At 40.4% G+C, this 14,269-nt stretch overlaps 1 protein-coding gene across 3 annotated transcripts in view; it reads right to left on the reverse strand.

Moving 5' to 3' along the window:
* The window catches only part of si:ch211-266g18.6 (synaptotagmin-like protein 2), a 54,788-nt gene that overhangs the window by 18,336 nt on the left and 22,183 nt on the right, over nucleotides 1-14,269 (reverse strand). For all 3 annotated transcript variants that reach the window (XR_003869586.1, XR_003869587.1, XM_029714067.1), the window contains exons 7-10: nucleotides 9,783-9,844; nucleotides 9,357-9,461; nucleotides 8,212-8,384; nucleotides 7,068-7,173 (exon numbers count right to left, since the gene is read on the reverse strand). Coding sequence is in view for 1 of the 3 variants with exons in the window: in XM_029714067.1 (XP_029569927.1) it covers nucleotides 7,068-7,173; nucleotides 8,212-8,384; nucleotides 9,357-9,461; nucleotides 9,783-9,844 (446 nt within the window). In the remaining 2 variants the exon portion in view is untranslated. The remainder of the gene's footprint in view (nucleotides 1-7,067; nucleotides 7,174-8,211; nucleotides 8,385-9,356; nucleotides 9,462-9,782; nucleotides 9,845-14,269) is intronic.

Consider the following 14,269-nt stretch of genomic DNA (forward strand, 5'->3'; position numbering starts at 1 on the left):
TTTTGCAGCAAAATGTACCAAATGAAATATTTAATTGTGTTTTATGGCGAGGGTACCCACTCTGGTATTGGCATGTGCGCTCTAGCCAACAGCTCGCAAATAGAATGCGGGTCAGCCAGCCTAAATTATGATAATTATTACGGACAAAAGAGCAAGATTATTTTATTTGTCAAACGGCTGCCAAGCATTGACGATAATGTCACCAGAATAAGACCCTCTATATAAATTGGAAAGGAGCATCAATTGAGCTCGTCACCTTGCACTTTCACCATCCTATGAAGTTCATCATAACTTACAGTGCTTTCAGAAAGTATTCAGACCCCTTGACTTTTTCCACATTTTGGAATGTTACAGCCTTATTCAAAAATGTATTAAATAAATAAAAATCCTCAGCAACCTACACACAATACCCCATAATGACAAAACGAAAACAGGTTTTTATATTTTCAAATGTATTAAATATAAAAAACATACCTTATTTACATAGTATTCAGACCCTTTGATATGAGACTCGAAATTGACCTCAGGTGCATCATATTTCCAATAATGATCCTTCAGATGTTTCTACAACTTGATTGGAGTCCAACAGTGGTCAATTCAATTGATTGGACATGATTTTGAAAGGCACACACCTGTCTATATAAAGTCCCACAGTTGACTGTGCATGTCAGAGCCAAAACCAGGCCATGAGGTTGAAGGAATTGTCCGTAGAGCTCAGAGACAGGATTATGTCGGCACAGTTCTGGGAAGGGTACCAACAAATTTCTGCAGCATTGAGGGTCCCCAAGATTGAAGGTCCCCAAAATCATTTTTAAATGGAAGAGGTTTGGAACCACCAAGACAATTACTAGAGCTGGCCGCTCGGCCAAATTGAGCAATCGTTGGAAAAGGGCCTTGCTCAGGGAGGTGACCAAGTACCCGATGGTCACTCTGACAGAGCTCTAGAGTTCCTCTGTGGATATGGGAGAACCTTCCAGAAGGACAACCATCTCTACGGCACTCCACCAATCAAGCCTTTATGGTAGAGTGGCCAGACAGAAGTCACTCCTCAGTAAAAGGCACATGACAGCCCGCTTGGAGTTTGCCAAAAGGCACCTAAAGACAATCAGACCATGAGAAACAAGATTCTCTGGCCTGATGAAACCAAGATTGAACTCTTTGGCCTGAATGCCAAGCGTCAAGGTCTGGAGGAAACCTGGTACCATCCCTACGTTGAAGAATGGTGGTGGCAGTATCATGCTGTGGGGATGTTTTTCAGGGGCAGGGACTGGGAGACTAGTCACGATCGATGCAAAGATGAACGGAGCAGAGTACATAGAGATATTTGATGAAAACCTGCTCCGGACCTCAGACTGGGGTGAAAGGTTCCAACAGGACACCGACCCTAAGCAAACAGCCAAGACAATGCAGGAGTGGCATCGGGACAAGTCTCTGAATGTCCTTGAGTGGCCCAGGCAGAGCCCGGACTTTAACTCGATCAAACATCTCTGAAGAGACCTGAAAATAGCTGTGCAGTAACGCTCCCCATCCAACCCGACAGAACTTTAGAGGATCTGCAGAGAATAATGGGAGAAACTCCCCAAATACAGGTGTGCCAAGCTTGTAGCATCATACCCAAGAAGACTCGAGGCTGTAATTGCTGCCAAAGGTGCTTCAACAAAGTACTGAGTAAAGGGTCTGAATAGTTATGTAAAATGTGATATTTCAGTTTTTAATCTGAATAAATTAGCACTTTTTTTTAAACTGGTTTTGCTTAGTCATTATGGGGTACTGTAAGTTTAGAATAAGGCTGTAATGTAAAAATTTGGAAAATGTCTTAGTGGTCTGAATACTTCTTTCTGTAGCCTGATAAACAGCATGCTTTCCCGACTAGTTGTGGTGGGAGGACGACACAACATGTTATCGAGTGATTCCAATTTTACTTCGATATGATGTTTAGTATATCATGTTTAGTATATCAATATTTGCACATTAAAGTGTTTCCAACAACATTTCTTCCATAATTAATTTTACAGACACAAAATGATCCGACCTTGTCTAGCGTGTTTTGCTTTGTCAACATTGGGAAATTGTACCTACAAATGTTCTGTTTAATTCAGAGCTGTCATGACATCTTTTATTCAACGTACAGTACTTTACTCGCACAAAAACAATGGATGGAAAACTGGTTAGTGTCGGTAAAAAAATACAAAAAATAAACACTAATATCGAATCAATCCTACTAAACTCATCAAAAAAAGAAACGGCCCTTTTTCAGGACCCTGTCTTTCAAAGATAATTCGTAAAACTCCAAATAACTTCACAGATCTTCATTGTAAAGGGTTTAAACACTGTTTCCCATGCTTGTTCAATGAACCATAAACAATTAATGAACATGCACCTGTGGAACGGTCCTTAAGACACTAACACGGAACCGAAACCGGCTGCGCATGTGCGCCATCGTGATCCATCGTGCATAAATGTATTTTGTCCCCCCACACCAAACGCGATCAAAACACGCAGGTTAAAATATCAAAACAAACTCTGAACCAATTATACTAATTTGTCCTGGGATATTAACATTGAGTTGTTATTTTACCTGAAATGCACAAGGTCCTCTACTCTGCCAATTAATCCACACATAAAACGGTCAACCGAATCATTTCTAGTCATTTCTCCTCCTTCCAGGCTTTTTCTTCTCTTGACTTTATATTGCGATTGGCAACTTTCATAAATTAGGTGCAGTGACCTCGTTCGTCTTTCAGTCACCCACTTGGGTATAACCAATGAGGAGATGGCACGTGGGTATCTGCTTCTATAAACCAATGAGGAGATGGGAGAGGCAGGACTTGCAGCGCGATCTGCGTCACAAGTAGAACTGACTTCTATTTTAGCCCTTGGCAACTCAGACGCTCGTTGGCGCGCGCAATAATGGATTAATATAGATTTCTAAATGTATTTTGCAATGCTCGTGTGAGCGGTACAGTCAGCCTGTAACAGCTTACAGACGGTAGGCAATTAACCTCTCTTGGGTAGGGGACAGTATTTTCACGTCCGGATGAAAAGCATGCCCAAAGTAAACTGCCTGTTACTCAGGCCCAGAAGCTAGAATATACATATAATTGGTAGATTTGGATAGAAAACACTCTAAAGTTTCTAAAACTGTTACAATAATGTCTGTGAGTATAACAGAACTGATATGGCAGGCAAAACCCAGAGGACAAACCATCCCAAAAAAATAACATTTCAGCCTACCACTATTTTCAATGGCTATCACGTTTACGTTTACGTTTATAAACTTTTCCTATCACTTTTATTATAAGGCAAAGTCCTCCCAGATTGCAGTTCCTAGGGCTTCCACTAGATGTCAAGTCTTTAGAAAGAGTTTCAGGCTGGTTTTTGGAAAAATGAGCCAGAAATTGTAGTTTTTCTAGGTGGCTCCCATTTTGGCTGTAGTGTTTCCAAGCGTGTGAATGAGAGCGCGTTCTTTGGTATTTTTCTCCGGTAAAGACAATAACGATTCTCCGTCTTAAATTTTATCGTTTATTTACGTATTAGGGTACCTAAGGTTTGATTATAAACATTGTTTGACTTGTTTGGAAAAGTTTATTAGTAAAGTTTGGGGTTCATTTTGTATGCATTTTGATGGAGGGAAACTGGGTGGATTATTGACTGAAGCGCACCAGCTAAACTGAGTTTTTATGGATATAAAGAAGGACATTATCGAACAAAAGGACCATTTGTGATGTAACTGTGACCTTTTGGAGTGCCAACAGAAGAAGATCATCAAAGGTAAGGGAACACCCCCCTGAAATGGACAAAAATGAATGGGATCTTATTGGCACCATACGAAACATATACACGATGTACAATACCACTCATTTGGACGCCGTTTCATTCAAAACATATTGCAAATGCCAAGTGTAACACAGCAAAAATCCAATAGATGGCGAGCGTACTCCACTGTACATTTTCATATTGCAAATGCACATCAAGTCAAGACCCAAGGGTCAAATCTTGAAAATTTGAAAAAAAATTCTAAACCCCCTTAAAACCTCTTACATCTACACGTTCCACTAGCGGAACGTCTGCTCCAATATCCAATGATGGGCGGGGCGCGAAATTCAAACTCCTCTAAATCCGAAAACTTACACTTTTCAAACATATGACTATTTTACAGCTATTTAAAGACAAGACTCTCCTTTATCTAACCAAACTGTCCGATTTCAAAAAGGCTTTACAGCGAAAGCAAAACATTAGATTATGTCAGCAGAGTACCCAGCCAGAAATAATCACACAGCCATTTTTCAAGCTAGCATATCATGTCACATAAACCCAAACCATAGCTAAATGCAGCACTAACCTTTTATGATCTTCATCAGATGACACACCTAGGACATTATGTTATACAATACATGCATGTCTGTTCAATCAAGTTCATATTTATATCAAAAACCAGCTTTTTACATTAGCATGTGACGTTCAGAACTAGCATTCCCACCGAAGACTTCCGGTGATTTTACTAAATTACTCACGATAAACGTTCACAAAAAGCATAACAATTATTTTAAGAATTATAGATACAGAACTCCTCTATGCACTCGATATGTCCGATTTTAAAATAGCTTTTCGGATGAAGCACATTTTGCAATAATCTAAGTACATAGCCCGGCATTACAGGGCTAGCTATTTAGACACCCTGCAAGTTTAGCCTTCACCAAAATCACATTTCCTATAAGAAAAATGTTCTTACCTTGCTTGTTCTTCATCAGAATACACTGCCAGGACTTCTACTTCAATAACAAATGTAGGTTTGGTCCCAAATAATCCATCGTTATGTTCCATCAAGACGTTTTGTTCATGCTTTCTAGACACTATCCCAACGCTAAATCTCGGCCACGAGCATGACGCAAAATATGACAAAAAATTTCTAAATATTCCATTACCGTACTTCGAAGCATGTCAACCGCTGTTTAAAACCAATTTTTATGCAATTTATCTCGTAGAAAAGCAATAATATTCCGACCGGGAATCTGCAATTAGCTAAACAGCCGAATGAAAATACTCCACGGGGGCAAATCGCGCACGTGTCTAATTCTATTGTCCCCTGATGGGACACTTGGAAAAGGAGATAATGTGTTTCAGCCTGAGGCTGCCTCGTCATCGTTCAGGTTTTTCCCGGGTTCTGAGAGCCTATTGGAGCCCTAGGAATTGTCACGTTACAGCTAAGATCCTGACTCTTCAATAAACAGAAGCAAGAACAACACCTTGTCAGACAGGGTACTTCCTGCATGAAACCTTCTCAGGTTTTTGCCTGCCATAGGAGTTCTGTTATACTCACAGACACCATTCAAACAGTTTTAGAAACTTTAGGGTGTTTTCTATCCAAACCTGAACAATAATATGCATATTCTAGCTTCTGAGTTGGTGTAGGAGGCAGTTAAAAATGGGCACATATTTTTTCCAAAATTCTCAATGCTGCCCCCTAGCCCGTAGAGGTTAAAGTGCTTTCTGGACCGTTTTTTAAAAATTCGTTCATTTTTTTTGTCAACTATACATGTGCTCAAAAATACTGTATGAATGCGAAATTTACTTGGATGGCCGCGCAGTGATTCTGGTTCCTCTCCATCGCTCGTTGGTGTTGATTTCAGAATGTCAATTTGGTGATGGTCTATCACTGTTTAAACATATTGCAAATGGACAAAAGTCAGCCAGCAAGTCACCGTCCATCAGTCAATTAGATATCATTCTGACACCAAACTGATACAAACTGACACCACACCCACTTTTTCCAACTCGTTTAGAAGCCAACTATCACATATTTCAGAGCAGGCCCATAATTCACAGCGCCTTCTGTTTAAACCATAATAAAAACAAAAACACGTAGTTACGTTCAAGTTGCGGATCCAGTTCTGACATTATGTGTAGGCCTAGCTGAGGCGACCCCAAATCCCAAGTTTCGGCTCGATAGGTCATTTGGAGGCCGAGCAGCGACCTTAATTGGTGCAGAAAATCTACCGGCGTTGCTACGGGGTCGTTGAATGAGCAATCGGACAGAAACGTTAGGGTCCGTCTCTATGGGCCGAGGCGGTTTCAATGCTCCTAGTCTTGTGACTCTGGGACTTTTCTAAATGTCAGCATTTTTGTAATGGTCAAAATGAATTGAAGAGGCTGTTTCTCGGTCTAGAACCTTCTAGAGCCATATAACTCACCGTGCACTATCGATTTGAGCTCTAGAACAGGTTTCTAAAGTTTCAGAGCTCTAGGTCTGACGGTTCTTTGATAGTTTGAACAAAGGTAACTATTGCAGGCTCTGTGTGTCTCTAAGCTCCACACTGTCACTCCGTCCTTGCTGTGTTTGTGTGTGAGCTTTTCTTGGAAATCTGATGGGAGAAATTACGGATTTACAGTTCATGAGGGTTACCTAGTCACACATTCACACTTTTTTAACCCTTCGAAACAGACACTGTGACCCCAATTTATTAACCTCTACGGGCTAGGGGGCAGTATTGAGAATTTTGGAAAAAATATGTGCCCATTTTTAACTGCCTCCTACACCAACTCAGAAGCTAGAATATGCATATTATTGTTCAGGTTTGGATAGAAAACAATAGCAATAATAGTATTTCAAACGTTTTAAAAATCGCGCCACAGGATTCAACTGGCTGTTACGTAGGTGGGACGAATTCGTCCCGCCGGTCCCATAGAGGTTAAAGCTTTTTAACCTGTCCCCAAATTAATAGAATTGGTTCAGAGTTTGCTTTGATATATCAACCTGCGTGTCCTGATCACTTCTGGTGTGGGTGAACAAAAACTATGGGGAATATTCTCATGTCACTGTATACACGCATAACATCTGGTTCTGCACCAAATGTGCATGCGTATTCCAGTCAGCCAAGCCCACACCATTGTGCCAACTGCACACGTTGGGTGGGGAAACTCAGATTTGGTTGTAAATAAAGTAATTGTATTTGAGTGAAAAAATAAACAAAGACTAGGCTTAGAGATGCATACCTTCCAAAGTACATTTTCATGCAAAATTAATTCATAAAATATACAGAAAGCACTCACAACATGGTAAAACCTACTTTCAGTGTCTCGCCACCAAACACTGGGTTAATTGTGTGTTTCTTGACCGAGGTCTTCTTCTTGCTATGGCGGGATTTGTCAGGGTGGAGGTAAGTCTTCACATATCTGCACAGGAGACAGGAGTAATTCTGTTAAAGGAGTAGTTCACTATTTTACAACTTGATGTAAGAGACTACTTTCAGGGTGAGGAACTATGGGCTAAAATAAACGTAAGTTCTCTTTAACAGCCACTACAAATTTATGCCACCACAAGCTTAACAATCAATGGATGTGATGGGGACATGTGAGCATGAAAAAAAATGATAATGTCAAAATCACCTGAAATCAAATCAACTCCATATTTGGTTTGATGTTACTTAAAGGTGATTTGTCTCACATGCCCCCATAACTTCCATTGATTGTTAGGTTGTGGTGGCTAAAGTTAGCTGAAGTTTGTAGTGGCTTACAGTTTCAGTTTCTCCTGGCCCATAGACTACTTTAAGGGTGAGGAACCATCTAACATCAAGTTGTAAAATAGTGAACTACTTATAGTATTGATGCCATGGGAGATGAGTCATCTTGTATTCTACACAGCAATGACCATAGTTTAAAGGTCCTTTCCCATTCTAACCCCTTATAAATATTTAACATAAACTGATCTAATACTCTACTAAATACTTATTATTTGGCTCGTATTTTTTTTTAAAAACCTGTTGTAGGTTCTGGAGACCCCAATTAAAGCTGCAATATGTAACTTTTTGGGCGACTCGACCAAATTCACATAGAAATGTAAGTTATAGATCTGTCATTCTCATTGAAAGCAAGTCTAAGAAGCGGTACATCTGTTCTATGTGCACTATTTCTCGTTTTTGGGTCTTTTACTTTCAGTTTTGTACACCAGCTTCAAACAGCTGAAAATACAATATATTGGGTTATGGAAAATATATTTCACAGCAGATTAGATGGTACAATAATTCTCTACACTATACTTGCTTGTTTTGTCACATCAATTGAAATTATTGCTAACTATTAGAATTTTTAGCAACCAGGAAATGGCAGAATGATTTCTGCATAGTGCATCTTTAAAACACCTGATTTAACTACTATAATATTGGTCTGAATTTGTGTGTCTATGTGCATGAATGCGTGGTGTGTTGAGTTTACGGGTCAGTGCGCTGCTTGCGAGGGTTGGCGTAGGCAAGGTCCTGACACTGCTCCACTGTGACGATGAGCTCCTCTGCATTTCTGTACCTTAGCGAGAACTCCACTGCCCCCTGGACAGTCACACTCCCAAAGTCCCCCGCCTCACTGTACACACTCAGAAGACTGCCAGTGCGCTGACAAGAGGACAGGAGAGGGACATTTCAAAGCTACTCATTTGGAGACAAAGCATGTTCTTCAGGCGTCATTTTGGAAATGGAAGGATTACCAAACACAACCATATTAACCACAACCTGATTACCCACCCCCCGCGCCTTGGTTGTAAGTAACAAGAACATTTCCCAGTACATAGACATATGGGAAATGGACAGAAAGCTTAAATTATTGTTAATCTAACTGCACTGTCCAATTTACAGTAGCTATTACAGTGAAAGAATACCATGCTATTGTTGAGTTCAGTTATGAACTTAAAAATGTATTAATAAACCAATTAGGCACATTTGGGCAGTCTTGATACAACATTTTGAACAAAAATGCAATGGTTAATTGGATCCGTCCAAAACCTTGCAGATGCACTGCTGCCATCTAGTGGCCAAAATTGCCTAACCTAGAACAGTACATTGTGACCTTTTCTCTTGCATTTCAAAGATGAGGGGAAAAAAATCATGTTTTTTTCTTTTACCAGATCTAATGTGTTAAGTTCTCCTACATTCATTTCACATTTCCACAAACTTCAAACTGTTTCCTTTCAAATGGTATCAAGAATATGCATTTGAAAAAAAGGGTTAAGCCTCACCATCAGTATTTCACAACTTTTTTGGGAAAAGGTGGCCTAAATAAATCAATCATTTTGGGGGGTTTTAAGTAATCATTGCAATAGTTTAAAACATGATGCAATTATGAACTGCAAAATCAAGAGCTGTGTCAAGTATTTTGAAAAGTTGATGTATGATTGTATTTTTGCACAAATATCACCTTTGATGTTAAGAGAAAGGAAAAAGAAAGATTTAAAAAAATAGAAAAAGTATTAAAAGAAATATTTCACGGGACAGCTAATATCTTGCTATTCAAGCCATATCTTCCAAAACAACTACAGTATGTTGTTGTAAATGGTAGCTTTATGGTAACTGTCCATAAAATGGTCCTACCCCAGTGAGGCCCAAAGCAATGGAGCCATAACCTCTTCTTGCAGAGAAGTCAGACCCATAGCTGGAGACAGAGCTGCAGTCATCATCTGAGTCCAGACCCTCATCCTGAAGAGGGTTAAAGTTTGAGTAAAAGTCAAGGAAGACATATGAAAGCCATCAGCCGGTGTGTGCATGTACCGTATGTGGTCAAATTTATTCAAAAGTGCAACATTTCATGTATTTAGACAACTTAACTCCCATGAATGAAAGGCATCAGTGTGTGTGCGTGCATGTTTTAAAGAGTGAAAACATCCATCTTTCTGGTTGTTTATATATCAGTACTACTAAACTCCCACAAGTGAAAGCCATTATTCAGAATATGTGCATAAACAGTTTAAGAATGCATTTATTAATTTGTTTTGTTGGAAATGTATTTTATCGTCTAACCTCCCAGGTGTCCATAGGTGTAACAACCAGTGAAGGGGGTTCCTGAGACGTAGCTGGGTGCTCTAAGCCAGAGTGAGAAAAAACCCCACATAAGACAAAAACAACTGTTTGTCATTTGGTGTGATATGCATGTTTCCTCAATTGGCATGTGAACTTCCTTGATTGAAAACATACTACTGAATAGCGAATCGCTAAGTGTCAGATACAGTGCATTCGGAAAGTATTCAGACCCCTTGACTTTTTCCACATTTTGTTATCTCATCAATCTACACACAATACGCCATAATGACAATGCAAAAACAGTTTTAGAAATTATTGCAAATGTATAAATTAAATAAACTTATCACATTTACATAACCATACAGACCCTTTATTCAGTACTTTGTTGAAGCACCTTTGGCCTCGAGTCTTCTTGGGTATGACGCTACAAGCTTGGCACACCTGTATTTGGGGAGTTTTCCCCATTCTTCTCTGCAGATCCTCTCAAGCTCTGTCAGGTTGGATGGGGAGCGTCGCTGCACAGCTATTTTCAGGTCTCTCCAGAGATGTTTGATCGTGTTCAAGTCCGGGCTCTGGCTGGACCACTCAAGGACATTCAGAGACTTGTCCCAAAGCCACTCCTGCGTTGTCTTGGCTGTGTGCTTAGGGTCGTTGACCTGTTGGAAGGTGAACCTTCACCCCAGTTTGAGGTCTGGAGCAGGTTTTCATCAAGGCCCTCAACTTCCGGACTCGTCTCAGTGCTGTTGTGCTGTTTGTTGCTACTTGGCTATCATCCAGACTTTTCAGTTTTTACTTTTAATACATTTACCAAAGTCTTAGTTTTTTTCATTCAACTTTTTCACCCTGGACGCTTTATCTGGACATGGTTCTACAGGACCCCACCAGCCGAAGCTAAGTAGTAACATTAACACTATGCCATCTAATTGCAGTCACTGTACTCATACTATACAGGAGAACTATCGCCTTATGGTGAGGATAGGTGTATTGCAAGCACAGCTTCAGATGCAATCGTTAGGCAAGGACAATTTAAGTATAGGAAAGGATGAAACAACGTGTGTGCCACCAGTAAGTACAGATAGTAGTATAAATCCCCCCCTCACAGTCCCTGCAGCCGGACAATTTTCTCAAGGCTCCTGGAAAGAAATGTTGTTGGCATACTCAACAGGTGTCGCTCATTCAGCCGACAGAAATGTTCAACTGGTTCTCCCCATTAAGCAACGAGTATTAGACTTAAAAATAATTATCCAGCGATCATACATGGTCTACCAGGGGGCAGAGCTACCAAACATAAAACCTAATCTGAAGATGGTGCTGGCTAAGGCTAAAACTGACGAGTGTGGACAGTACAGGGATATTGTTTTACCATGTCGGCACCAACGATGTTAGGATGAAACAGTCAGAGGTCACCAAGCGCAACAAAGCTTCAGCGTGTAAATCAGCTAGAAAGATGTGTCAGCATTGAGTAATTGTCTCTTAGGGGAAGTGATGAGCTCTACAGCTGACACTCACAACTCAATCACTGGTTGAAAACTGTTTTCTGCCCCTCCCTCTTTCTGGGACTCACCCATAAAAAGGACCAAGCCTGGCCTGCTGAGGAGTGATGGACTCCATCCTAGCTGGAGGGGTGCTTTCATCTTATCTAAGAACATAGACAGGGCTCTAACTCTCCTAGCTCCACAATGAGAGAGGGTGCAGGCCAGGCAGCAGGCTGTTAGCCAGCCTGCCAGTTTAGTGGAGTCTGCCACTAGCACAGTCAATGTAGTCAGCTCAGCTATCCCCATCGAGACCGTGTCTGGGCCTCAATCCAGGTTGAGCAAAACAAAACATCTCAAAATAGGGTTACTTAATCACTTCCAATGCAGTCATAGTCAATGAACTAATCACTGACCATAATCTTGATGTGATTGGCATAACTGAAACATGGCTCAAGCCTGATGAATTTACTGTGTTAAATGAGGCTTCTTCTCATTTACAATAGTGACCATATCCCTGCACATCCCGCAAAGGCGGAGGTAATACTGCATTTTCGTCTTTTGAGCTTGTAGTCGGCAGGTAGCCTAGTGGTTAGAGTGTTGAACTAGCAACCGAAAGGTTGCAAGATTTAATCCCTGAGCTGACAAGGTAAAAGTCTGTTGTTCTGCCCCTAAGCAAGGCAGTCAACCCACTGTTCCCCGGTAGGCTGTCATTGTAAATAAGAATTTGTTCTTAACTGACTTGCCTAGTTAAATAAAAGTTAAATAAATACTGGTGCTCTTCCAAAAGACCTGTTTCTTAACTGACTTGCCTAGCTAAATAAAGGTAAAAAAATTGTCATAAAATCTATGCAGCCTATTCAATCACTTTTTAAAGCTACTGTTTACAGGCTTCCTGTGCCGTGTACAGCGTTCCTCACTGAGTTCCCTGAATTACTATTGGACCTTGATGTCATTGCAGATAATATTCAAATTTTTGGTGACTTTAATATTCACATGAAAAAGTCCACAGACCCATTTCAAAAGGCTCTCGGAGACATCATCGACTTAATGGGTTTTGTCCAACATGTTTCCGGACCTACGCATTGCCACAGTCATACTCTGGACCTAGTTTTGTCCCATGGAATAAATGTTGTGGATCTTAATGTTTTTCCTCATAATGCTAGACTATCGGACCACCATTTTATTACGTTTGCAATCGCAACAAATAATCTGCTCAGACCCCAACCAAGGATCATCAAAAGCCGTGCTATAAATTCTTGAACAACCCGAAGATTCCTAGATGCCCTTCCAAACTCCCTCCACCTACCCAAGGAAGTCGGAGTACAAAAATCGGTTAACCTCGCGTAATACCCTAGATGCAGTAACACCCTTAAAAACAAAAAACATTTGTCACAAGAAATTTGCTCCCTAGTATACAGAAAATACCTGAGCCCTGAAGCAAGCTTCCCGAAAATTGGAACGGAAATGGCGCTCCACCAAACTAGAAGTTTTCCGACTACCTTGGAAAGACAGTACTGTGCAATATCAAAGAGCCCTCAGTGCTGCTCGATCATTCTATTTTTCCAACCTAATTGAGGAGAATAAGAACACAATGTATTGTTGATACTGTCGCAAAGCTAACTAAAAAGCAGCATTCAACAAGAGAGGATAGCTTTCACTTCAGCAGTGATAAATTCATGAACTTCTTTGATGAAAAGATCATGATCATTAGAAAGCAAATTACAGACACCACTTTGAATCTGCGTATTTCTCCAAAGCTCAGTTGTCCTGAGTCTGCACAGAACTGCCAGGATCTAGGATCAATGGAGACACTCAACATTTTTGATCCTGTCTCTCGACACATTTATGAAAATAGTCATGGCCTCTAAACCTTCAAGCTGTATACTGGACCCTATTCTAACTAAACTACTGAAAGAGCTACTAACTGTACTTGGCCCACCTATGTTGAACATAATAAATGACTCCCTATCCTCTGGATGTGTACCAAACTCACTAAAAGTGGCAGTAATAAAGCCTCTCTTGAAAAAGCCAAACCTTGACCCGGAAATTAAAAAAAAAAACTATTGGCCTATATTGAATATCCCATTCCTCTCAAAACTTGTTGAAAAAGCTGTTACGCAGAAATTCACTGCCTCGCTGAAGACAAATAATGTATACGAAATGCTTTAGTCTGGTTTTAGAGCCCATCATAGCACTGGTTTAGATCTTATCTGTCTCTGTTGGAAAGATTTCAGTTCGACTCTGTGGATGGTTTGTCCTCTGACAAATCAATTTGTTAGTTTCGGCATCCCTCAAGGTTCCTTTTTAGTACCACTATTGTTTTCACTATATATTCTACCTCTCGGTGATGTCATTCGGAAACACAATGTCAACCTTCACTGCTATGCGGACGACACACAGCTGTACGTTTCAATGAAACATGGTGAAGCCCCAAAATTGCCTACCCTGGAAGCCTGTGTTTCAAACATAAGGAAGTGGACGGCGGCAAAGGTTTTACTTCTAAACTCGGAAAAAAACAGAGATGCTAGTTCTAGGTTCCAATAAACAAAGAGATCTGCTGTTGGATCTGACAATTAATCTTGATGGTTGTACAGTCATCTCAAATAAAACTGTGAAGGACTTCAGTGGTATTCTGGACCCTGATCTCTCCTTTGATGAACAAATCAAGTATATTTCAAGGATAGCTTTTTTCCCATCTTTGTAACATTGCAAAAATAATTAACTTTTTGTCCAGAAATGATGCAAAAAAGCTAATCCATGTTTTTGTCACTTCTAGATTAGACTACTGCAATGCTCTACTCTCCGGCTACCGGATAAAGCACTAAATAAACTTCAGTTAGTGCTAAACACGGCTGCTAGAATCCTGACTAGAACCAAAACATTTGATCATATTACTCCAGTGCTAGCCTCTCTACTTTGGCTTCCTGTTAAGGCTAGGGCTGATTTCAAGATTTTACTGCTAACCTACAAAGCATTACATGGGTTTTCTCCTATCTATCTCTCCGATTTGGT

The sequence above is a fragment of the Salmo trutta genome, chromosome 25 (genome assembly GCF_901001165.1).
Source record: "Salmo trutta chromosome 25, fSalTru1.1, whole genome shotgun sequence".
NCBI lineage: Eukaryota > Metazoa > Chordata > Actinopteri > Salmoniformes > Salmonidae > Salmo > Salmo trutta.